At 38.1% G+C, this 26,930-nt stretch overlaps 3 protein-coding genes across 3 annotated transcripts in view; all 3 read left to right on the plus strand.

The window, feature by feature from the left end:
• Positions 1 to 18,345, plus strand: part of LOC107092402 (double-stranded RNA-specific editase B2-like) — a 21,123-nt gene extending 2,778 nt beyond the window's left edge. The window contains exons 2-10 of the mRNA XM_015386868.1: positions 2,990 to 3,076; positions 4,208 to 5,112; positions 9,795 to 9,912; positions 11,338 to 11,506; positions 12,181 to 12,338; positions 12,512 to 12,671; positions 14,250 to 14,431; positions 15,959 to 16,140; positions 17,937 to 18,345. Of these exons, the coding sequence (XP_015242354.1) occupies positions 2,990 to 3,076; positions 4,208 to 5,112; positions 9,795 to 9,912; positions 11,338 to 11,506; positions 12,181 to 12,338; positions 12,512 to 12,671; positions 14,250 to 14,431; positions 15,959 to 16,140; positions 17,937 to 18,026 (2,051 nt within the window). The 3' untranslated portion in view covers positions 18,027 to 18,345. The remainder of the gene's footprint in view (positions 1 to 2,989; positions 3,077 to 4,207; positions 5,113 to 9,794; positions 9,913 to 11,337; positions 11,507 to 12,180; positions 12,339 to 12,511; positions 12,672 to 14,249; positions 14,432 to 15,958; positions 16,141 to 17,936) is intronic.
• A 3,459-nt stretch (positions 18,346 to 21,804) lies between these two features.
• Positions 21,805 to 22,890, plus strand: LOC107092406 (tripartite motif-containing protein 16-like). The gene has a single exon (XM_015386881.1). The coding sequence runs from the start codon at positions 21,805 to 21,807 to the stop codon at positions 22,888 to 22,890; it is 1,086 nt and encodes a 361-aa protein (XP_015242367.1).
• A 3,579-nt stretch (positions 22,891 to 26,469) lies between these two features.
• LOC107092412 (tripartite motif-containing protein 16-like protein) overlaps positions 26,470 to 26,930 on the plus strand; it is a 1,898-nt gene continuing 1,437 nt past the window's right edge. Inside the window, exon 1 of the mRNA XM_015386896.1 lies at positions 26,470 to 26,480. Coding sequence (XP_015242382.1) covers positions 26,470 to 26,480 — 11 coding nt within the window. The remainder of the gene's footprint in view (positions 26,481 to 26,930) is intronic.

Below are 26,930 nucleotides of genomic sequence, written 5' to 3' on the forward strand. Positions count from 1 at the left end.
ACTCAGCTAATGCTTCTGCTGAGTCCATCTGTCATTCTACCAACAGAAGGTGTCATCTTCTCCTCAAACAGCAAACAGCTTAGTTTGTTTATAGCAGAGCTCTTAATATGCACTGCATGGTGTTGCAGCAAAAGTTAGAGTTTTTCTTTAGTTATGAGTCATTGAGAGGTTCTAAATTTACAAAACAAAGAGTGAGTGAGTGTGTGAGCGAGTTTTATAAAACACCCTTAAGGACCTTCTTGCCACGAGGCAATACAAAAACAGCAGCACCTTACAGCCTGCATTTGATGATCAGATGATCAGCAAGTTTTTTTTTTTTTTTTTTTTATGGATATTCTGGGTATAAAAGAGGCTTAGATAAGTAGATGAAAGTTACAGCTAAAAAAAATGCATTTTAATATCTTGGTTGTTATTGGTTAACAAAGCATGAGGTCTAATATTTTGGGATATAATAGATTTATTTCATTTTATCAGATTTTTTTAATGCAAATCAATAGTTACAATTGAAAAAGGTGAGGACATTATTAAATTAGCCAATAGATAACAACATGAAAGCCTCATTAACTTTTCAATGAAGAAAAATTTGTTTTGGCTGCAACAAAAATCCCTGACTGTGGAAGAAAGGTGGAGTACGAGGACAGAACATATTCATGTGCAGGGACAACATGCAAGCTCCTGGCAAAAAGAAGCCAGGGGTATGTTTCACAGCTGTTTCTTCTTTGAACATATGACACTTTTGTCTTCCCTGATACATTTCTATGTGAAAATTACTGTTTTATGAAGGAGGGTCCCACCTTTGTTGGCTGTTTTTGCTCTCTTTTTTTAAATGATTATGACAGCCATTTTAGGGCTATGCCTACATAAAAAAAAGAAATCCCATTCTGTTGATATATAAAGACAAATTAACGAGTTATAGTTTGCTGGCCATTATGTCAAAACACTGATTTGATTGTCCGGCTTTTAGTCCAGGTTATGTCCAACATGCCCCTCTCTGTGTTTTGGACATTTCTGTGGATTGGATGTAGTTTAGGTAAGTGCTCTCAGACCTACGGGGCATTTCAATGCACAATTTTACTGATAGACTCAACGATGGCTGAATTTCTCTGGGGTGCCGGCCTCCTGGAAACATTAGCAATATGTTTTTTGTTCTCATTTCCCCTAATTGCATGGATGGTCTGAAGATGACCAAGGGGTTCCAATATTTCTCCCGCTCAGAGGGGAAGAGGGAGATTTAAAACCCTGCTGGGGCTAAATATGCTGCAGGCTGTAGAAAGCTCTCTAGTCAACAAAATAATTTGGAGCAAAATAAAAAAAAGGAGCACTGAATGACAAATCTCTGGCATTAAGTGGTTCTCAGCAATGGGAAAGATGGTTATACTATAAAAGACCTTACACATAGAATTGCAAATTAAGAATATTTGACCAATATTTGTCAATTTCATCTCTGAAAAGTTCTCCAATTTTTTCCAAAGCCAGGAGACCCCACTTATATTCTGCAAGGTGTAGTTCTCAATTCAGAAAGTTAAATGCAAAACTTAACTTCTAGCCTTGTGAAGTAAATGTTTTGTTGAATCGGATGTATGCTTTGCTGAGGCGAAAAGCTGCAATTACAAATGGCTTGTTAATGTACTTAAATAGTACATTACCAAATCTATATAGATTTTTATTGTTTGATTAATTATATTATATCCTCAAAACTGTTACTTTTAAACATAGCCAAAAAGTTTCCACAATTCGGTGCCCTTGAGAAAGGACAGTCTACACTGAGAAAACCACTTGGTGTTAATTGTGCCGTGCAAATAAAATTATCTACAGCTGTCAGACCCAGCTCACAGAGCAGGCAGAAAGGGAGAGACTTCCTCACCTCTCACACACACCTCCCACCATGTCTGATTCAATTATTCCAACAAACAAGGTTCATTAATACAAGTAAAACAAACAAAACTCAATCAAATACACAGCATAGAGGCAGTGTCGAAACACATGACCATAAGTATAAGGTGTTTGCTGTAAGTCCTACAGTTATTTAATATCTAGAGATCAATGAGTCAGTCAGGACATGGCAGCTTGACCAAGTTGAATCATTTCACATGCAGCTTGTTACTTATAATGCTTGAGATTTAAGTTTGGAAGACAGGTAGTAATTTGAAATTTTGAACAAATAATCCAGATGTTTTTCTTATCAAGAATCATTGAAGATCAGAGTGATGTTACGTGATGTGAATTATCCCCCTTTTGCATTGCTTTATTATTATTTCAGACATTATAAGAAGTCTTCACTTGTTATAAACTCAATAAAGGTTTTCTGATTGTTTCTTGAGGAGGGTATGTAAAACTTGGCCCCAGTGCAGCACATCTTAGTTGTTGGGTCCTTGGGAAACGGGCTTCAACCTCCTCTCCTGCAGTAGGTGGCTGGTAGGCCTGGTGGTCACCTGTATTTAACCATTTTCCTGTCATCGTGCCCCAGAGCAGCTGTGGCTACAGTGTAGCTTACCACCATGTGTAAGAATGACTGAATGCAGAGTAAGGTGTGTTGGAGTCCTTGTATAGTGGATTTACTCTACCATTTTCAACAGGCCTTTCTTAATAATATTTATCAAAAATTCAAATGAATACCTCTTTTGCATTGCTTTGTTAGTTTTTCTGATTAACTGATTTAGGGTCAGATTACTTGTATTTAGTTTGATGTTTTTCTTTCAAATGATAAAAATAAGAGACAACACACCTTGATATCACTGTAAACAGGATCGAACCTGGGCAGGGAAACCTCATTGGATTGTCAGCTGTTGAGCATGCTTGATAAATTTCAAAATGATGAAAGTTGGAAAGGGCATCAGGATTAGGATGGAGGGGAGGGGAAGAGGCTTCTTTAGAAAGAGAGATTGTAGGGATGAAATTAATAAATTAAATTGGAGTTCATTATAAAAATTCAGCAAATGTGAACCCTCTTTGCAACATACATGTTTTTTTGTTTGTGTTTCTAATTCAGGATGGAGTGAAGTAATATCAGCCTTCAGCAAACCTTTAACACACTGTGATAATGATGTAACATCCGCTGAAGTCGCCACAAGATCAAGTAAGTGTTTTATTTCATTCTGTACACAACAAACAAATATACAGTTACATTTTTTTATTTTTGCATTAATGGTATTTATTGTAGTACTTATAGAGAAATGGACAGCGGAAGGGGGGATATAGGTGGAGCAAAGGTTTCAAGGATTAATAGCCTTGTATATAGCGCATGCTCTACTGCGCAGTAAATCAAGTGACATTTCGGTCAAAATATTCTATTTTTAGAGGAAAAAACCTCATTGAACAAAAACTAGCCATTTTCAAGTCATGATTTTGGTTTTTATGATTAAAAAAGTACTCAATAGAACTTGATCTGTGTAAAGTATAATTTGCACTCTGATACCAAATAGCTGGTTGTCCCAACAGCAGAAGCAGGAAATGCTATTAAGCCTTTTTGACCTTGCTATGGATTGATTTTGGCTGTTTATTTGCAGAATATGCTTCTGATTGAGCCACCTGATAGTTTTAAAGGTTTTTAAGGATATTTAGAGTCTTTTAGTGAAATTTTAAAATTAAATCCTGACTAGGCAACTTGACAAGTTTGTAACTCTTTTATATGTGCAGTGTTGACATGTCTCTTGTCAATGAACACAAACTTTAACTTTGAGGTAAATTAGTGATGTTTTAGATGTTCTGGATTCTATTATAACCTTCTGGAAAAGTGGTTACTGACCTCTTGTGGGTATTTTGATGGACTGGCTACTGCTGAGAAGGTTCACCCCTGCCCTCAGGGCCTCAGAAATGAGTGTTACTTTTTTTATATATACTGATGTCGACGACTTGTTTCTCATTTGTTCTTTAATTTCTTTCAGATTGGGCTATGAGTGTTATTTTGTTTGGTTGCTTGTCTGTATTTGTAGGGTGGTGTTTAAAGTCATTTTTCGATTCTGTCACTCTGACAATAACTTATACTTTCACATAAGTTGAGGGTAATTTTGGTACATTTTTTGCTATCACAATAAAACAGTTTGTATTTTCCAGTGTAAACTTTTGTTTTATCTGAACAATTGAGCTTTTGAGAAAGTACGAGAAATCTGTAAGGGAGAAAACTTTTTTTACAACACTTAATATGCATACAAATTACAGTAATAACTCAGAAAAAAAATCTATTCTAAATATTTTTATCCCTCAACAGGTTGGACCAGTTTAGACGTGAAAGAGAATCAAAATGTGAAAATCATTCGGTACAGTGAAGTTTTGAGAAAATTTCATCCAACAGTAATTTGTGCTCCTTCACCCAAACAAAGCCAGATGGTGCTGCAGAGAGACCAGCAGTTTTCTGATGGAAAACACCCTTTGTGCTTTAAAAAGCTCTCATGCTGTCAAAGATCAGTCTGGACAGTGTCTCCGAAGAATGCTATGGAGCAACTCAATGAGTTGCACCCTGGATTGCAGTATGACATTTTGTCTAAAAGTGGTCCCCTCCATGCACCAGTGTTTTCTGTTGGTGTGAAGGTTAATGGTTTTGAGTTTGAGGGTCAAGGATCTACAAAAAAGCAGGCAAAGATAAAGGCTGCAGAGCTGGCTCTACAGTCGTTGGTCCAGTTTCCAAACGCCTCCCAGACTCAAAGCACAATGGAGAACTTTGATTTTACAGCAGATTTCTTTACAGAGTTTGAACCCTCTTTGACTGATAACTGCAAACTTCTGCACTGCAGCGGAGCAACAATGCAGGTCCTCTCTAACATCAGCAAGAGACGAAACACACATTCCTTCACTCTGGACCTAATTTCCTCAACAAATCCCAACAGACAGTCTTTTCCTTTAAAACACCAAAGTCCGGTGGCGCTTCTCAATGAGCTGCTACCGGGACTCAGATACATGTGTCAGGTTGAAAGAATCCATGGCACACCACTTAAGAACTTCATCATGATGGTTAGGCTGGAAGGGAAGGTATTTGAGGGTTGTGGTCACAGTAAAAGACAGGCCAAGGCCCGGGCAGCGGCTGCAGCTCTACAGTCTCTTTACAACGTAAGTCTGGGACCTGAAAGGAAACTACTCAACTCCCAGGGAAGTAGGACCAAACATCATCTACCTCAAGTAAGTAAATCTGACTTTCATTTCTTTTAAAATTAAAACAGTATGTGTATAAACAACCAGGCCATTGTTAGTGCATCCAACCTGTTAACAACAAAACTGGGCAGATAACCAGTCTACCATGATTTTTCGTATTGTTCACAAAGACAAGAAAGAGGATTAGAGTAACATTTCAACTATAAAAAGACCAGTTTTGATCCACACAACACCAAGAAGTCCAGCAGTTAGTAGCAATTTCTACCCAGTTTTGTATCCCTTAAAATTCCTCTATTAAAGCCGTTCAGAAACAATTTATACCGTTTACAATTTTCACTAACAAACACCACATTATGCTTAGTAATGAGGTGTCATCAGACATTCAAAATATCAAATTAATGGGTAACAAATGATATCATATTGTCATATCATCATCTTACTGTTTGATGGGAGCACTGAAAAAAACCTTGGTTCAAAACCATCATCTTGGAATGGACCTTGACAAGGTATAGTGAGTGAAAAGGAGCAGAAAGAAGAAAAAATGTATGATATCTGCCCCTCAATTCAAGTATAAGTATTTAAATATTCAAGGCATAATGCAATTCTTATGTCAGTTTTTGCGCAATTTTACCACCTGATTATGAATATATCAATAACTAGAACTAGAAGTTATAGTTAATCAATATGTCATTCAGATCAAAGTTAAAACCAAGTAATTACCTTTAGTAAAATGATTATAACCAACAGTTTTCTAGATTACAGTGTTGTTAACGGCTTACCTTTGTGCCTGGATGTTTTTGACTGGCTGTTAAAATCAAAGTTGTCTTCACCATCAATAAATGTCAGTAACTTGGTTTATACTGAAGCAGTTATTAATCGTTAACCACAAATAAAATATTTATCTCTGTCTTAAGTTGTTAACTCAGAGGAAGTAGGCTCAGTTCTCAGAGAGAATCACTGTTGTATGAATAACACAGACAGCCACAACTAACGTAACAATCCCTCTCACAGTATTATTACTTTTAATAAACTATTCAAACACTACAACTATTGGGATAAACGCAGAATACATGAAAGAATCAGTAATAAAAAAATAGTTTGAGTAGAAGTACTAGTAATGAAATAGTATGAGTTCTTGAGTTTGAATGAGTTCTTGATCATGGCAACGGTTCCGTTGTCACGGCAACCCATAGCTTAGCAGCTAACTAACCCATAGCTAGCAACAGCTAGCCAACCAGCCACAAACACACTACTGCAATCATGCTGATTCTTGTACGTTAGCAGCAAGGTTAGGATGATAACCGCAGGTCAAGGACCACAAAATGTTGGACCGCACAAAAACCAGGTTTTACAAATATCTTTGGACCATAAACCAAACAGACTCTTTACAAGATGGCCGATCAACAGACACCTTTCAGTGGCAATGTGCATAGAAAAGTGAAGTAGGACTGGAGGAACTCACGGATTGCACACAGGGACAAACAAGATTAAATGAACTTTACAATGGCTGTGACATTAAAACACAGAATTTGATAGTTTGTCTTAAACCTCAGCAAAATTACTTCAAGAGTTTCTTTTAAATAAAAAAATAGCATCTAACTACTAATTGTACTTACCCAGGAAAGCTACTCTTTATAATAATACAAAGGTCTTTGACTTGTTGCTGTCCCATGAAAGGTGAGAGGCTGGACTTTGGCCGGTGTAGGTACCAGATCTGCTCGGGGCCCTGTTCTTCTTATGTCATCATGTCATGTCTGTATTGCACCCATTTCTTAAGAATCAGAACTCTTCTGGAGTGTCAACATATTATTACCCATGTTTGCTATTATTTTACGTTTCATCAGTGATCTAAAGTAGCCAAAAGTAGAAAACAATCATTGTCAGTCTTGAAGGAAAACACTGGCTTCTAAGACAGACTGAGCTCTGCCATTTAACAAGGTGACGCAAAAAGACTCAGGAAGGCAGGGGAGGACAAATTGAACATCTTTAAAAAATGACTTTGAAGAAAACTAATTATTCTACTTGTAGAAAATGAACAGTTGCGGTTGACACAAAGTTTAAAGTAGAGCAGCTTAACATGACTAACTGACCGAGCCAGGAAGCGCCTTGCTCCTTTATTACGGTCTTCTTACAATTTTATACAATTGTGTGAGAAGCTCAATGAAAGCTTTGCATAAAACTATAAACAGAAACAAAAGCAAAATATGCATCAGCTCTAAGTGTCTCTAATGCAAAAAAAACTATTGGGACATGGCTAATTACTGGATTAAACACATTTGAAAAACAATCTCTAAATAAATTCTAATAAAATATATAGCTCCAAACAGAACACAGATTGAACTTAGAGCCATTGCTTTTGGAGTTGTTAGAAAGGATCGGTGATACAGGAGGTGAAGTTTGTACATTAATAGACAGGGTTTCTCTCTGCAAAAAACTTTTCCCAACTGCCAAAGCCTCTGATACCCACAATGCACTTCAAAATCCAACTCAAAATTTCCCTTTAAAATAAGATACAGATAAATCAGTTCACCAGCTCCATTGTGAGAAGCTGTATCATCTACTGCTTTCCTTCATCGAGTCTGGATCCTGTTTCCGCTTTGGCCACTTGGGAAACTCGGGGTCCTTTCGTTACTGCATGATATTGTAGAATCTTTCAGTTTTCTAATAACTTACGGAGCTTGAGGAGATGCAATCAGCTTAGTGGGGTGTGTTCAGTATACATTAAAAAGCAGTTTTTTGAATATGAAAGAACCTGTTAAACTAACAGTATGGTTGCAAATACATAAGGAACCATTCAGAGCAGCAAAGATCCTACAATCTAACAGCTGCTGGGAGAAAGTGGTTTGTTGCAGCAGCACTCCTCTGGGCATCTAGGCGGATGCAGATTTGCAAGAGACGGTGGAATTTTTGCCCTTCATCTCTAGTACTCTCCACCCTCCTAAACCTGTGTTATTGGCTTTAAGGTGGACCATATGCCAACCAAATGGATTGCATTTAGCATGCGGCCTTTATGCCCTGAGGTCTGAGAGATAGATGGGGTTCTGCATGCTCCTCTGCAGCTGCTAAACAACTTCATTATGTTTCAGAGCTGAATTGTCCCCGTCATGGTTTATGAACAAAAGCAGATATGTCTCCTTAGACTGAATCTCATGAACAATAGGTGGAATTATAAAATAAAAAATATGTTTCTATAAATTTAACTTGCTATAAAAATATAGAGAGTTTATTGAACACTTAATGAAAAGAAGCAACAGATAGGGTTTGAGCTTAGAAAAATCTAGCATTTTATTTAAAAATTTCTAAGAAGCTGCTGGTTTAATTGAAGGTTCAAGGTTTTCAAGTTTCCAGTTTTGCTTAACTGGCAGTCAGGTTAATTGGAATTCCTGTACAAAACTCTGAATCACAGCCTGGAATTTATATTTAAAATACAAAAGACAATATATGAGCAAAAACAATTAAATACAAAATATAAAAATAAAGTACAGTGAGATTACCTTAATAGTTCAGTAAATTTAAAATAAATAAGACTAATTCTGGGAATTGTGAGCTTGGAGTGAGATATTAAACATGTAATTAAGATGAGGTAGGGTTTGTTAGTTTGTTTGTAAAAAAGCCAGTTCTGTGGGTCCTGATACTGTCCGACCAGTTGTGTCTCAGGTTGTACGTGCAGCGTTTGTGTCTGAGCAGAGGGTGAGTGGGTTGGAGCGAGCCTCTGATGATATCCTCTGCTCTTTTCCAACAGCGATTTGTGTACAACTCGCCAAAACAGGCAAGATCTGTCCCAATAATATTCGCTCTCAGCCTTTAGAACCCTCTGCAGAGCCTTCCTCTCTACCTGTGTGGTATTTCAGATTACAATCTCAATGCAGAAACCCCCCAAAACCCCCACCCCTCCCATTGCTTTAGTAATAACTGTCTGTCAAGCAGGGTGATCCATTAATTAATATTATTACATCCAAATAGGGATGGAGGTGCAGCAGACCAAGAAGATGGATGTGAAGCATAAAGGAGGTGTGAAGGGCATAATCATCCCCAGATACTGGTTTAACTCAAATATAAACAACCTTATAGAAACACTAAGAATAAACACTGTTTTTTTTCTCTATTGTTGAAGTTTAAAGTTTGTGTTTCTGGTCATTGTCCTGTAGTTTTGTAAAATTTTCAGCTGATCTAATCAATTTTGGAGGGGAAAAAAAGGTAATAAAAATATGCTAAGCATAAATAGCCAGAGTAACCTTTACTTTAACATGTTGATTCTCTTGTTTTTGAATATTTGGTGCTTTTTTGGGATCACTGTCTTGCTAATCACCCAGTTGGATAATTATGGCAAAAGAAATAAATAACCAAACAAACCCAACCCACGTTAAACTGTAATTATTCATATTTACTAGATCTGTTTTACTAGTTACATTTAGGTCTGACCAGAGCCAGAACCATAATATCTCAAAAGGTGAACCATTAAGCATTAAACCAAAAAAAAGTTACAGAATAGGTACAGTAATAAACAGCACTGCAGCTGTTTTATATTATTCTTTGCAATCCTTCTCAAAGCCAATTTGGAAAGGTTTTCTTGACAAAAAATATTAGTTAATTGTAAAAAATTAGTAAATATTTGCAGTAGTTAACTTTGATATGCAGTTACCAACCTATAAAAGAAGGCATGAAATGTACAAGATACTCTATGGGTTCCTTTGATTCTTGTTTTGCAGTTCTTTGCTGAGTCGATCTATCACATGGTTAGAGAAAAATACAGCCAGCTCACTGATGGCGGACCGTCTTCTTCTCACGGTCGTCACAAGGTGCTGGCCGGCATCGTAATGACCCGAGGTGAGTGACAGAAAATCTGACCTACAGCAGCAAAATGTGCTAAATCATTTAGGGAGATATTTCCTCTTCTAAGTCCAGGTTTTCCAAACTCTCATCATTCTGTTCAGTTTAAGATGTTTGTTGTTTTGTTCATGACTTAATATTATTATAGTAGCTTTTTTTTGTTTTTTTGGATCTTCAGTTATCAGTGTTGGTTGTCTTCATATGAAACTATTTCAGTGCTTTTTCTTTATTCCTGCCTTTAAATTATGATAATGGGGATGTTTTCTTTTTGCCATCCATTTTTAAATGATGTTATCTTATCTTTTTAATTTAGCTTTTGCCTGTTTTTGTTCTGCTTTAAAACACTTTTTTAGAATTTAGTTCTTTTGAGATTGATGTAACATATTTAGAACAGTTAGTTTCATGTCCCATTATTGTATAATGTCCATGATTCTAAACACAAAGACTACAATTAAAAACAAACAGCACTCATTCAGCTTAACAAAATCTGACAGTACATTTTGAAAGTATTCATATTCGCAAACCTTTTCCACACTTTTTCACCTTACAGCCAAAAATTTCGACTGTATTTTGTTGGATTCTGTGCAGACCTGCACACACAAGTCAAATAGCATTACTTATTTCTGCTTGTAAAAATATTTGACATATAGGACTTCTTAATCACTCCTACTAATTATTTCTTTTCTTTAACCACCTTTAATGCACCCGTTTCAGATTATTTCTTTACCTGTTTTTCACATAGGAACTGAAATATTTGCCTTTTCTTGCATGATAACTTCAGCATTGTCAAACAGGATGGAAAGCAAAGCTCAACACCAATTATCAGGTTTTGCCATAGAATTGTTTTTTTTTTTTATTAAGGTTTGAACCTTAAGTGAGGCATTCTAACATTCATAAGCTTTGATATAAGCTGTTGTTTTGCATCTCAGGCTTTAGGTTTACGTCACAGCCCAGCCTAAATGTAAAGCTCCTCCCCCTGTTTTAGAAGCTTCTGGGGTTGTCTTGTTTTTAGCTAAGCACATCCTTCTGCCAATTTCAACCTTACTCGTTGTCCCTGGTGAAGAAACATCTCCACATCATAATGCTGCCATCACCATGTTTTATTCTGAGCAAGGAGGTTATTTAGTATCATGTGTATATTTAATATTTACTAAGGCAATTTAGGTCTTTTCTGACTAAAGCACCTTCTTCCATGTTTAATGTGGACTGTGGTCCGTGTTTGAAGTTTGCCATGGTCTGTTGCAAACGTCAGACTTTTGGTGCTTCTCTGCTCTAATAATGTTCTCCTTGCCAAACACGAATATGGAACAGTTGGAGGGATGTGAATACTTTAGCAGCATATAAATGCACAACCTGACTGTTTAAATGCTGATAAAGTCTCCATTCACTCCTCTGTTCTACACTTCTCTCTTTTTTTCTCAGGCTTTGACCTCAGATCAGCCCAGGTTGTGTCTCTGGCCACAGGAACAAAGTGTTTGGACTCTATGACAGCAAAGGACGAAGGTTGTACTCTTAGAGACTGCCATGCTGAAGTTCTCAGCAGACGGGCGCTGGTTCGATTCTTCTTCACTCAGCTGGAGCTGGCACTTTGGTAAAAGTTTTTTTTCCTATCAGATTATCTTTATCAAACTTTTTTTTCAGAGGTTCATTATTGAAAATGTCCTTTGGAAAATGATTTTTGTAAAAGCTAAACTTTAAGCTTTAATTTACCTTCATACGATAGATGGATGAAATCTTTCTATTCCATGTTTATTTCTTCTTTTGATGAAAATCCATTTATTTTGTTAGGTTTTTTTTAGTTTCACAGCTGAATTTTAATTTTAGTTAAAAACAGCTTTATTCTTTTAGAGAAATACGCAGTAAGGTATATTTATAACATAGTTACATATGTATTAATTTTACATAGTGTTTGCATGTGTTACATTTGTATTTTTTTTTTTACTAAATTGTCTAAAATAGAGTATTTCTTTCATCCTTTTCCCGTCCCCTGTTTTCTTTTTTCACCCACTTTATTCTTTCGAATTGAATTATGATTGAGCTTTGTCCTGTCTACAGGTCTAATTTAATAATTGAAAGTAACACAAATGTTTATTAAACTAGTTTAACATTTTTCCTTAGATCTACACTTTTGTATTTTCCTTGTTGTCTAAATTCATGTTAGATGTTCTGTTATTAACACATGTTAAATGTGAATTTTTTACCATATAAAAATCTTGTTAGATAACCAAACATGGAGAAAATAAAAAAATTTTTGTCTCTCCAAAGTGAGCGAGAAGAGGGGGAGGACCAATCCATATTTGTAGCAGATAAAGACTCCACCTACCATTTTCAGCTGCGAGAGGGGGTCCGCTTCCACATGTATGTAAGCATGTCACCATGTGGGGATGCTCGACTCAACTCCCCCTATGAAACTAAGCCTGCATGTAAGAAAAACTTCATAATGACTTTGAAAAAATGCAGTTCTTTTGTATAAATCTCACATTGCTTCTTAAAGCAGAATATCAAGGCCATAAATGAAGAGACTATTAAGGAAAAGTGAATTAATAGTGGACCAGACACCATTTTAACCTCTTAGCTGTGTTTGCTTCTCTGTCAGATCCCAGCAGGAAGTTTCGCTGCCGCCTCAGAGTAAAGGTGAATGGTGGCGAGGGGACTCTGCCTGTCGTTTCTCAGAGTACCCATCAAAAATGGGACAGTGTGGTGCTTGGTCAACCTGTCCACATGGCAAGCGTGTCCTGCACAGATAAAATTGCAAAGTAATTGTTTTTTTTCTCAAATTTTAATCACAATAATATACTTTGCCTCTAATTGCTTCAAGCAGCACTGTGTAACTATTAGTCACTAGAGGCGCTAGACCTAAAACTTCCACCCTGAATGCCTCTGACAACACTGCACTGTCACAAAATTAAACAGTCTCCCTCCATGTTTTGAAATCTAAAAGCAGACCAAAATTGACAAGCAGAGAAGTCATGGAGATCCTTGTAAAGACAAGACCACATTCACCCATCAAGATTAAATCATCCATCAGAGAACCAAAAATACACACTTTTGCCAAAAGTTTTTGCTCACCAACCTAAATGATTGGAATCAGGAAAAAATGGCCGTAGGTGCATTTTTGATGGAATGGATCACTTATAGGAGCTCAGTGAATTTCAGCGTAGAAGTTTGATAGGATGCGACCTGGTCTACAAATCCAATAGTGAAAGACCTCGCTCCTTAATATTCCATAGTCAAAAGTTAGCTGCATCATTGGAAAGTTTTTGGAATTGACAGCAACTCAGACATGTAGTGGTAGGCCACATAAACTAACTGGATTCTGAAGTCCATAGTGGGAAGAGGTTGCCAACTTCTTACGGAATCAATCACTACACACATCCAAAGTTCATGTCACCTTCAGATTTGCTGAAGAGCAGAGACCTTCATGGAACTGGTTTACATGGTCGAGCAGCTGCACCCAAGCTGTAAGTGCAATGCAAAGCATCGGATCAAGTGGTGTCTAACTGCATTGTGCCAATTGTAAAGTTCGGTAGAGGGGGGATTGTGGTATGGGATGGTTTTCAGGAGCTGGAGTTGGTCCCTTAGTTACAGTGAAAGGAACTCTGACTGCTTCAGCATATTAAGACAATCCCAAATTCCAATATTCTGGGAACAGTTTGGAGCTGGCCTCTTTATCTTCCAATACAGAGCACAAAGCAAGTCCATAAAGACATGGATGGCAGAGTCTGATGTGTGAATGAACGTGACAGGTCTGCTCAGAGTCCGGATTCCAACTTGATAGAGCCCTCTGGGATGAATTAGAACGGAGACTGTGAGCCTTTCCGTCTCGTCCAACATCAGTTCTTGACCTCACAAATGCACTTCTGGAAGAATAGTCAAAAATTCCTTCTTGTGGATAGCCTTCACAGAAGAGCTGAAGCTGTTCTAGCTGTAAAGGGTGGAATGACATCATATTAAACCCTTATGGATTAGGAATGTGATGTCACTTAACTATGTGAGTCAAGGCAGGAGCGAATACTTTTGTCAATATATGGTATGTCTAATCGTTTGTCATGTCTGTATTGTTGCCTAACAACAACTTTTAAAGGGAGCACTTATTCTGTAAAAATGTCCCTTTCTGTCACAAACCATTTCAGTGATAAATCTGTCCCTTTCAATTTAAACAGCTGAGTTTTTGAGAATGGCAGCCTTCACAAAGTATCGATAATTCATCAACTGCTGTACATTGACCTGAAAAAAAATAAAGTTCAGCTACTATTTGGGTCAAAAGTTACACTGTGCTGCTCCAGCAGGATTCCTTTCTGTTTCAATTGGTTCAAAGATGCCTGTTTTGATAGGTGGAGTGTGGTTGGCCTCCAGGGGGCGCTCCTTACTCGTCTGGTAAAGCCCATTTACCTGCACAGCCTAACGGTGGGTACCCTGAGCCACACAGGTCATCTGGGCAGAGCCATAACCTGTCGGCTGGCCGCCGTCAGGCACCTGTTCTCCTTCTACAGACAACAGGAGCTACTCCTCGGCTGTAGGTTTACCCCAAACCTTGGATCCTTTGTATGACATGCAAGACATATGCCCTATCCCAATACTCGCACTCTGCCCTTGCCCCCCCAATGCAGGTTTGCACATAGAATTCGATATAGGATGTCCCCAATTATCCAAAGCACCCCGTCACCCTTTCCCCTTCCCCATGCGCCCCTTGTAATCTGTGCGCTTAACCCTTTATAGGGCAAATTACCATTTTGATCAATTGCATACCCCTTACAAATGGAGTGCCATTTCTTTCACTCTCAGAGTGTTTTTCATTAATTTATTATAGAAGCACTTTTGTTATTTTTCTTAATATGTACGGGCAAGTTGGCGTTTCTTGTTATTACTTCGACATTCATTTATGCCATCAAAATATACATTTTTTTTTAACGTTACAAAGGTAATAAGGTCTTGGATTCCAATAACACACTACAAAAATGATCTATAAATTTGTAAAAATGTCTTAAAGTAAGTGTATTTACCCTTAATTTGAGTAGGTAAATAAGACATTCTCCCAGTTGAAGGAGCATTTTTATCCTTTAAATCAGATTATTTGATATTATGCACTTGAAATAGGAGACTGCATTTTTCCCCCTTATTTTAAATGTACATTTTCTTATTTCATTTGCAAAGTATCTCACTTACCTGCTCAGTTCAAGAAAAAATGCACTTATTAATGCACTTATTTTAAGAAAAACTGACTCACTTAGAGTTCAGTTTTTTTGCAGTGTAGTCTTTGCTTGAAATTTAGATGTTTAAAGTCTTTCATGAATGCCCTATCAAGGGTTAAACCCTTAAGTGCACTTCCACCTGGTGCACACTTCATAGAGGGGTGTAGGGCGCAGTGTGAGTATAAAGACAGGGCCACAGAAACATGTCGACATTTTTGCATTTCCAGTATTGTAGTTGTTACAGGACATAACCAGAAATCAGATTTAGTTTTCTATAGAATCAAGAAAAAGGTGATGTCTGCATCTGTTAAGATCAGCTCCATTAAGCAAATGGAGACAGGAGAGTTCCCGCAGTGAAGCAAAGCAACACACTGCTTCCTACTGGTCAATCTGAATACATTCAGGCGTATCAAATAAAGCCTTTCCAGGTGGCTTATTTATAATTTTAGCAATTGTTTACTAAGAAATTGTATTTTCAAATTACAAAAATATGGAATACAATTTAGCCTTTTTTCTAAGTGTCAAAGGATTTTAAACAAACCCAATATAAAAGTAATTATGATGTCAAAACCTATTATTATATTTAGTTCAAAATATCTGTAAAAGTTTAAATCTTTGCATTTTTAATTTAATATATACCGGTTATAAAAAAAAATACTGTAATCAAAACCAGTTGTTGTTTTCGAATATAGTTGAATTAATTGTTGCAGAACTGAAACTTTTGTACAATGCATTCATTTCTAAATTTAAAGCAACTTTTTGTTCCGTTTCCATTGTTTGATTTAGAAAATAACTGACATAAAAATACCTCAGTTTGTGAAATATCAAGCTTATTATCTTTTGGCATGCAGGTCTCAGCAGCAGAGAGGTTTACACAGCTGGAAAAGCAAGCAATGTGTGTATGAACTGGAGCTATGGTGAAGGAGTTCTGGAGGAGGTCAGCACCACCACTGGCAGGAGGAAGGTGTCAGGGACTCCCTCACAGATCTGCAGGAATTCCTTGTTCAGCTACTGGCTGAAGCTGGATAACAAGGTAAACCTTCATGGAGCTAAAAGCAAAAACTGCTACAGCTCTTACAAGAGAAAGATAAATCCTTAAACATTGTAAGAATAATTATCATTGATGATGTGTGAGTTTATTACATATTAATGTTACCTGCCTTTTGTGTTACAGAACTAATGTTTTCCCCAGTAGTTTATCTAATTAGGACAGTTCCTCTGTCTGGATATACAGTTATCATCTGGATTCTGTACGTGGCAAAGTTTTGAAAATGGAATGAGAGCGGTGTCCTTCAGCTATGAACAAGGTGTAATATTTTCATAAGATCTCTTTTCAGGATAAAAAGGCAGAGAGAGAAAGCTTCAAGTAATTTAAACTATAGGCAATGCCACTTCTCCTAGCATGAACGTCGCCAATTTCATGGTATCGTGTCGTTATCACACCACTTCTGATGATTAGGCTCTTCTTTAAGACTCTGAGAATGTCTCAGCATTAAAAACACACTTTCGTGACAAGCAAAAAAAGAGCAGTTGCTGACACTGTGCAGATAAGATGCAAAAACACACAACCTGTATCAGCTCTGAGCAGAGAGGATAGGGAGGGGCAGCCTGTTTTTCAGAGAGGAAAATTCATTAGAATCACCCAAACAAGTCTTAAAAACAGCAATTATCAATCCATTATTGAAAAAGAGAGGGGTGGACAAATTGGTCCTTCAGAACTACAGACCCATCTCAAACCTCCCCTTCATCAGTAAGATTAATGAAAAAGTTGTGTTTCAACAGTTAAATGCCTTCTTAACATGACAGGATGCTTTGATGTCTTCCAGTCAGATTTCCGTGCCAACCACAGTACAGAGACTGCCCTGATTAAGGTGTTCAATGACATCTGTATAAATTCAGACTAATGTGGAAGAACCACAGTGCTGGTATTATTGGACCTCAGTGCAGCTTTGGATACTGTTGATCACTCCATTTTATTAGACAGTCTGGATAACTGGGTCGTCCAGTGCAGTACCAGAATGTTCCTCAAGGCTCCACTCTGGGGCCCCTTCTGCTCAACATCTACATGCTCCCCTTAGCTCAGATTATAGCAAACAACAAGGTCAGTTACTATAGCTATGCAGACGACACACAGTTTTACACCACAATGTCACCAGGTGAATATGAACCCATCAGAGTGTTGGTTAGATGCTTAGAACAGATCAATATGTGGATGTATCATGATTTTCTACAACTGATTAATAACAAAACTGGGATAATAATCTTCAGACCAAAGGAGTTACCTCACAGCTTCAGCTATAACAGCTTGAAACCACTGATTATGGCCAAAATCTTGGTGTCATAATGGACCTGAACATTCAGAGGCACATAAAGGAAGTTAGTAAGTCAGCCTTTTATCACCTGTAGAACATCTCCAGTATTAAAGGAATAATGTCCAAGCAGGATGCATGCATTTATCATGCATTTATCTTTGGTAGAATGTATTTACTGCCACAGTGTCTTCACAGTTTTACTTTAAAATGTCATGATCTTGGCACTGATGGCTGGCCTAATTGCTCATTTTATCCACCTGCCTAACTCTGCCAGGTTTCCAATTACTGCTTGTCTAATCCACCTGTCCCTGCTTCTATATATATGGCTCAGTCTCAGCCATCGGGGCCAGATTGATCTTGATGTTCTTGTGCTAGTGCTAGTTCTTGGGGGCTAGTGGAGAGAGGGTTTTGACCGTATCATGGTGTTCCTGATTTCTTGATTCTGATCTGCCTCTTATCACATGAGCATGCTCTGTACCTCAGTGGACTGAGCGTTTTTTTTTTTAACATTTTGCAGTGTTCTGGATATGCTAACCTGTTCTGCTCCTCAACCACTGAGCCTGCCTGTTCCCATCTGAATGTACTACCTGGCTTGTTCCTGGCTTGACTCCAGCTTGTTCTAAGGGGCTACAGTATCTGGGACACTCTGGGATCCCAACAGCTGGATCCTACCTTGTTTTCTGGAGATGGACTGAACTATTAAACCAGAGCTTTGAGTGATGGGCGGAGCCCCGCCCTAGCTGCTTATACTGCGGATCCACAGCCCAGTCTCTGTTAAATAAACGCTTAGAATTATCCCACCGTCTGTCTCACCTTGAATGTCCCTCTGTCCTGCTTCTTGACAAAACAGTCCAACACACAGCTGCAGCTGATCTAAAACGCCGCTGCCCTTGTTCTCACTAGAACTACAAAAGTAGAGCACATCAGCTNGTTATCACACCACTTCTGATGATTAGGCTCTTCTTTAAGACGGCTGCAAAACTCTGAGAATGTCTCAGCATTACTTATGTCCAAGCAGGATCTAGAAAAACTTATTCATGCATTTATCTTTGGTAGAATGTATTTACTGCCACGGTGTCTTCACAGATTTACCTAAAAATGTCATGATCTTGGCACTGATGGCTGGCCTAATTGCTCATTTCATCCACCTGCCTAACTCTGCCAGGTTTCCAATTACTGCTTATCTAATCCACCTGTCCCTGCTTCTATAAATACGGCTCAGTCCCAGCCATCAGCCCCCGATTGATCTTGATGTTCTTGTGCTAGTGCTCGTTCTTGGTTGCTAGAAGAGAGAGGGTTTTGAGCATATCATGGGGTTCCTGAGCTTCTGATTGTGACCTGCCTCTTATCACATAAGCGTGCTCTGTTTCTCAGTGGAGTGAGCAGTTTTTTAACATTCTGCAGTGTTCCTGATATGCTAACCTGTTCTGCTGCTCAACCACTGAGCCTGCCTGTTTCCATCTGAACGTACTGCCTGAACTATCCTGGAACCCTATACAGTACTAGCCTGTTCCTGTCCTCATCGGTATCCCTGACCTGGCTTGGACTCCTGCTTGTTCTAAGGGGCTACCGTATCTGGGACACTCTGGGCGGCGCCCACCTCATCTTGTTGGCATCCCACCAGCTGGATCCTACCTTGTTTTCTGGAGATGGACTGAACTATTAAACCAGAGCTTTGAGTGATGGGCGGAGCCCCGCCCTTGCCGCTTATACTGCGGATCCACAGCCCGATCTCTGTTAAATAAACGCTTAGAATTATCCCACCATCTGTCTCACCTTGAATGTCCCTCTGTCCTGCTTCCTGACATAACAGTCCAACACACAGCTGCAGCTGATCCAAAACACAGCTGCCCTTGTTCTCACTAGAACTACAAAAGTAGAGCACATCAGCTAGTCAGTCAATAAATTACTAAATGGATCAGCATCTCAATTCATAACAGATCTGTTGTCAGTGCATCATCCTCCCAGACCACTCAGGTGTTCTAGTTCCAGCCTTCTCTGTCCACTCAGAACTAGAACCAAACATGGAGAAGCAGCATTTAGTTCCTGTCCTCCAATGATCTGCAACAAACTCCCAGAAGACTGGAAAAGTGCTGAAAGCCTGAGTTCTTTTAAGTCAAAGTGAAAAACCCATTTGTTCAGAGCTGTCTTTGACTGTTGAAGCTAAACTGCTAACTAAGGTAATATTAGTTTAAGGTTGTGATTCAGCTTTTTTATTTTCTTCTCTACTTGCTTCTATTCTGCTTTTATTGTGGTCCAAATGTTTTATTAGTTTCACAAATGTTTTTGCTTTTATTATGGTTTTATTTTTCTTCTTTCTTATTATCTAATTAATGTAAAGTACTTTGACTTGTTCATGTACTTAATTGTACTATACAAATTAAAATGCCTTGCTTTACTTTGCCTATAACACACTTAAACACTGAAAAGTTAATTTTGCATGATATAGGTCGCTCTGCAGAGGAAAGAAATATCACTATGAACTATCCACCTCACCATTTTCCCTTTCTACAATCCACAGTTAAACAAGCCTACTATGGGACCTGAAGCCACCAAACCAACCTACTCTGCATCCAAGATGGCAGCTGGATGCTACCAGAGGGCAGTTGAGCAGTTCTGCTTTGCTCTGCAGGGCGCAGGTTTTGGAAAATGGCCTAGAAAAAACGCAGAAACTGGATCACTTCAATGCTAATATGTAAATATATGTGCATCTATAAAGACTTATTTGTGTCAGATTTTACTAATAATACTAGCATTATCTGTAAGAATTGAAGCTCAGTTTCTAAACTAACAAATGACTTTCAGGTTCTGATTTTCTGATTTTTTATTTTTTGTCCCCTTCAATTATTTTGCTGGCGTGTTTAGTTTTTGAACCTGGGTCCATTCTGCTCAGGGTAGCACCCTCCTTTTGTGTAGAAACTAAGAAACCATGTTACTTCATAACTATTTAAAATGGAAAGTAGCATCTAGGTTCTGCTGATTTAAAGCAATATATTCACTGAGGACCTTTGTAGCAGTTTGCTGTTCAATGAATTAATTGGTGTCGTGGAAACTTCAAAGTGCTTTGCAGAAGCTAAAGGGCAGAAAAAATCATCATACTAAGGCCATGTTTGAAAAACCATTGTACTTTTGTCTCCACAACAATGTGAAAAAAGTCACACAGAAATGTTCACTAAGAATTAGTCCTACTTATAAAAGCACTTAGATCATGACCTGGACGTTCTCCCATCCAGACTTTGTTTGTGAATAATAAAAAATGTTTTTACAGAATCTGCTGTTTGATTTTTATATATATATATATATATATATATATATATACATTTATTCGTAATCATATTCCACTCAAAGCTTCAACCCACCAGTAACTTGGTGAAACTGTACCTCTGAGTCAACATTTCTCCAGTGGCTCAGGAGGCCATCATGATCACAAACTACCTATCAGTAATCCCCCCCCCACTTTACCTCAGCATCTTTTTTTCTGCTCTCAGCCTAAAGCTAAGTGGATTTTTGGGTACAGCAAAACTTATGTCGTCCATGATGAAGGAATACCATGGAGGCCGTCGTAATTCAGTTCAATCCAGTGCCTGGGAAGCAATGTGGGTTTAAGGGTCTTTTGCTCAGGAACCCAGAGTGGCAGTCTGTAGGAGTCCTCGGACCTCAGAACCTCAGTTTCCCAAGCTCTATGCCCTAACCACTAGACTTATGATTCTAATTCTGAATAGATGTTTGTTGATTAAATGGGATCTAATTTGGTTTTAGTGCTAATTTCACATACGATTTCTTAAATAAGCATTTTAAGGCTTTTAAATAGAAGCACTTAATATATATGAAATCTAACTGTATTTTATCTTGCACTCACAAAGTATGAAATACAATTTATTATTGATTTAGTAACAAATTCACTAAATTAACCTGTGCCAAACATTCAACATGTTTGTATATTAAGAATAATCTTTTTATACATTCAACTTTTATACATGGAACTTTTTTTTTATTCTTCTGGGATAAAACGAAAGCAGAAAAATATGAAATGGAAAGAATACATTTCACAAAGAAAAGTAAAACAATATTGCACAGACCTTTTCTCGTAAATGATTAGATAAAGGTTAGATTTACAGCCCTGCTCCTTGTTCTACAGGCTGTAAAAATTTGATAACCCCAGTTCTTCCTGGTCTCAAAAACCCTTTGAAGCTGGGCGGAATCAAATGTCTGATAAAAAAAAAAGCTGATTGGATAAAGCTTCTCTGTACAGACACATAGTTTACTGATTAGAGCTCAAAGCTAATAGTGCTTTCAGGAAATAATATTCATAAAATCACTGTAGCTAGGAGTCAATAAAAAAAATGGAGCAGGATCAGCTGGACCCAGAAAATCTCTTTGGTGCAATGTGTTTGGATATAGTGAGTATTCCCAGTGGACACAACATTTCGAATAATGAGGATAAGAAAGGAATCCACAGCTTTCTGCCGGAGATAAAGCCAGAAAAGTTCCAACAGATAACCCAGGACAAAGAGGAATCTGCAAGGCTGTTTCAACAAAAGGCGGAGAACATCAGTCAATCTGCGGATAAAATAGTGGATGAGTGTGAGGAGATATTTAAAGAGCTGATCTGTTTAATGCAGAAAATAAGGTATGATGTGAAGCAGCAGGTCAGATCCCAGCAAGAAACTAAAATAAGTCGAGTCAAAGAGATTCAGAAGCATCTGGAGCAAGTCTCAAACAAAGAGGATCTCATCCAGTTTCTCCACAACTACCCCTGTCTGTCAACAACCAGTCAGTCTACACAGTTTTCCAGCATTGAAATCCTGCCGCCATTTTTTGAGGATGTGACAGCAATTGTGATCAAGTTCAGAGATAATCTAAAGAAGCTCTTAAAGGACACTTGGCCAAACATCTCACTGGAGATTTTACAGTCAGAGCTGGAAACAAGGAAGAGAGACGAATTCTTGAAATATTCACAAAAAATTACACTGGATCCAGATACAGCACATGCACGGCTGTTACTATTAGAGGGGAACAGGAAGGTGACACTGGTGAGTGAACCTCGATCTCATTCTAGTCACCAAGAAAGATTTACTGATTTTTATCAGGTTCTGAGTAGAGAGAGTCTGACTGGACGCTGCTACTGGGTGGTGGAGTGGAGCAGGAGAGCCTATGTAGCTGTCGTATACAAGGATATTTGCAGAGCAGGAAGCGGAACTGAATGTGGATTTGGATGTAATGACAAATCTTGGGCATTAGATTGTTCCCCAAATGGCTGCAGATTTGGTCACAACAACATCTGGACTCTGATCCCAGGTCCTGTTTCCTCCAGAATAGGAGTGTACCTGGATCACTCAGCAGGTGTTCTGTCTTTCTACGGCGTGTCTGAAACCATGACTCTCCTCCACAGAGTCCAGACCACATTCACTCAGCCGCTGCATGCTGGAGTCTGTGTTGGAGACTCTGTAGAGTTCTGTAAACCAGAATAGAAAGAATCTACTGAAGTGTTTGTTCATTTTTTTTTTCAGATTTTTTTATTCTAAAGTGTTGTTTTATGTCTTATGTTTATGTTTTATTTTTATGTTTTACATTTGTATTTCACTGAAATTAACTGTCAGAATTTATCAGGACTTCTATCTATCTTCTATTTAAATTTGATTTTCTAATTATGTTGAAATTGATCAATTCTTAACATTTTGTTATGATCTTACTTTTAGTACTTTCATTTTTGTTAAGTTTTTAATTTTTTGGGTATGCTTTGTTTTGCTCTTTGCTGTCTGTTGCCATCCTTTCCTTCCCCCTTAGCTCCTGCTAGTTAATTCTGTCTGCACCTGCTCCCTATCAGCCAATTATTCCTCCCATATCTACACCTACTGTTCAGTTACTCATTGCTGGATCCTCGTCCTTCTTTTGTTTTATTCCTCCCTAGTGTCTCCTATTTTTTTGGTTCTTGAGTTTCTTGTGAAACTGTTTTGAACTATGGATTTTGTTTTTTTTGGCAACAAAAACTGTGAATTCAATAAAATGTTAATCATTTCCCAGGTTGAAAAAGTGAAACCAGCCATTTGATCCTATTCTTCTTTAAACACATTTTGTTAAGTCCTTACAAGCATGAAACACAGATATATTTTTCAGTTTGGACTGAAGCTGATTTCATGTCTTAAAAAAGTCTGGGAAATATTTATCAGTGCTTTAGTTGTTTAGATTATATTGAAATAATCAGCATTTTCAATCTCTGTAAATAAACAACCTTTTGGTTTGAATATATCTTTAGTGTATTTTCTGTCCTTTGAATCTCTGTGGATGATTGACAGAAATACAAAGAGTTCATACTGGAATTACTGTACCAACATGAACTAGTAAATCAATTAATAATAGATTTAAAACTGATTGATGCACAAGGTGATCTGAAAGCTTTCTTTTCCTCACTCTTTGTCTTTGGCCAATATATACGAGATCAAAGACTCTGGTCCAAAGACTATAACTTCTGTTTTGTTTGCATTTAGGAGCAGAAAGTTAAGAGTCATCCGGGTTTTCATGTCTTCAGACATGCCTGTAATCTATTTAATAGGTTAGCTTCACCTGGATTTAGAGACAGATATAGCTGGGTATTATCAGCATAACAGTGGAAATTAATCCCATGCTGTCTAATAGTTCTATTTTTTGGGAGCATATGTAAAGAGAATTGGTCCTAGCACTGATCCCTGTGGTACTCCACAGGCAACACTGGAACACAAGGGAGATTTATCAATAACGTGAACCAACTTAAATTCCATCCGATTGATACAATTTAAACCAGAGCAGTGCTGTTCCTTTAATTGCTACCAAATATTCAAGTCTTTCTAAAATAATATTATGATCAAATCTGTCAAATGCAGCACTGAGATCAGGACAAGTACAGATAGTCCATTATCTGAGGCCATGAGAATATCATTAGTGAATTTCACCAGGGCTGTTTCACTAGAACGATAAGCTCTAAAACCAGATTAAAACTCTTCAAAAATATCATTATGGTATACGTGGTCACACAATTGTTTGGCAACTACTTTCTCAAGAATTTTAGATAAGAAAAGAAGGTTGGATATAGGTGCTATATTTGTCATCTGGGCATCATGATCTTCCCTGATAGCTGATTTAATTGCTCACTTCACTCACCTGCAGAACCCTCCCCGCCTAATTATCATTCATCTTATCTACCTGCTTCTTCTGCTTGAAGAGTTTAGTTTGATTGATTTCCTTAGTTCATATTTTTCTATCTCTTAGGCCAGTGGTTAAAGAGGAAATCTTCCTGATTCGTCTTTTTTCCTGATCGTGTCCTAGCTCTTGGCGGCTGAGCATGCCCTGTTCCTGTTTTAGGCATGGCAGGGCAAAGATAGTTTAAACCTGGTAGTCCTGTGTCTTATCCTCTGAATGGCCTTGTTCCTGTTTTTGGCTCAGAGGAGGAAGCCAGTTTAAAGTTCCATGGTTTTCCTGGTGTTGTGTCATGTTTTTGCCTCTCAACTGCTTAACCTGCCCATTTCCGCTCAGACAAACGGGCAGGGCTTCATCTGAGCCTAAAAAAAAGAATCGTCCAGTTCAGACTCCTGTCTGCTCACTGGTGCTGCTGCATAAGGGACACTCTGGGCATCTTATTGTTTGGCATCGGCTGGATCCTGCCTCATCTGAGAGGATGGACTGAACTGTTAAACCAGGTAAATAACTCATGAATAATCATCTTCTGTCAGATTATCGTGATCACTTACCTGTGTTTCTCCCTTAACCAGAGTGAAGGTGATGGGTGACACCCCACCTCACCCCCCAGTCACCTTAGATCCGCAGATCCTCAGCTCTGCATTTTCTGTTTGTTTTTTTGTTAATAAAAGTTTTGAACTTTCCCACTGTCTGTCTCGCCTTAATAATGGGTCTTACATTCTAAGTCCTGACACTGGGTCAAGAGATGCTTTCCTAGGTAAAGGTTTAATTATAGCAAATTTAAAAACCTTTGTTACATATCCCTGTTAAAGGGATAGATTAATCATATCTAAATTGGAGGAGGAAATCGGTACTTCCTTAAATAACATGATTGGAACTCGATCTAACATACAAGTTGAAGGCTTAAGGGCTGTTATACTCCCCGCAGCAGCGTGTCGCAGTGAGCTTGATATTTTTTATTTATGCTTAATTTTGAGCGTGGTCTACGCTAGGGGTCTAGATACGGCCAATGTGGTGAGGAAGTGGGGGCAAGTTTGTCCAACAACAGAGGGACATGACAGCAAAAAAAGAGCAGGTGTCCAGGTGGAAAAATGGTGCCAGTGTTTTTGCACACCTCGCTCTTCCAGCTGGTCCAACTTCACGAGTTGTTTTCCTGTTTTTGTTTTCATAAAAACAAAATAAGCCGGCCTCCTGTCTGCGGCACTGTCTGCGGTCAGCTAAAATTTGGGAGAGGTGCAGCAGAGTGTCTGCGGAGTATAAATCAGCCTTTAGATAAAGATAATAGTTTAGCTAACTCTGAAAGTTCAACTGGGGATTAACCAATCATATTCAGAGGGGTGGTAATTATCTTACTTTTAATAGAATCAATCTTTTTTATAAAGAATCCCATAAAATCATTACTGGTAAGAGCAGGTGAGATGGACAGTTTGACAGAGCTATGGCTCAGTCAGACTGAAAGATTGTTGCTACTCCTCTTCCTTTCCCAGAATTTCTGGGTATGTGAAAATGTAAATACCTAGAGGAAGCTGCGTCATTTATGCTCACATAATCCTCTTGCTGCAACCAAGTTTCTGTAAAGCACCTAAATCAATTTCAATAGCTTAAATCAAGGTATTAACTAAATAATTAACTTAATAGTTTTAATTGTTTCTCCAATTGAAGTTATTTTAATTTTGATTAGATTATCATGATTTACTCCTTTAGGATTCTGTTCCATTTTATGTGACTGTCTGGATGGATAGATTATTGAGTGGGTAACAGTAGAGAAGCTGCAGAGAGGTGTGTTAAACTCTGCTTCCTGGTCTGTATCCCAGGATGTCAGGGAGCAAACCAAGAAGAAATTAAGTTAATACGTGAACAAGTTCTGCTTTCGAATTATGAGACAAAGGTAAGATTTACAACTATCCACCTTATTCTGCAGGCTGTAAAAACGTGATAACCCCAGCTGTACTTTCATTTCTAAAAGACACTTTGAAGCTGGGCGGAACCAACAACTGCTGAAAGCTGATTCGCTGCAGCCTCTCTATACTGACACAGTTACAAGATTAGAGCTCAAACATTTTAGTGTTTTCAGGAAATGATTTTCACAGAGTCACTGTGACTGACAAGAACAATGGAGCAAGATCAGCTTGACCCAGACACCTTCTGCTGTTCAATCTGTCTGTATCTACTGACGGATCCAGTGACTATTCCCTGTGGACACAGCTATTGTATGAACTGCATCAAAACATACTGGGATGAAGAGAATCAGGAAGGAATCCATAGCTGTCCCCAGTGCAGAGAGATCTTCACACAGAGAGTTGGTTTTAAGAAGAACACCATGCTAGCAGCTTTAGTG

This window comes from Cyprinodon variegatus, unplaced genomic scaffold, assembly GCF_000732505.1.
Source record: "Cyprinodon variegatus isolate N-32 unplaced genomic scaffold, C_variegatus-1.0 Scaffold17, whole genome shotgun sequence".
In the NCBI taxonomy this organism is placed as follows: Eukaryota; Metazoa; Chordata; class Actinopteri; order Cyprinodontiformes; family Cyprinodontidae; genus Cyprinodon; species Cyprinodon variegatus.

What these genes read in the sequence shown, in the direction of transcription:
- LOC107092406 (XM_015386881.1), top strand. Translation starts at nt 21,805, where the DNA reads ATGTGTTTGGATATAGTGAGTATTCCCAGTGGACACAACATTTCGAAT.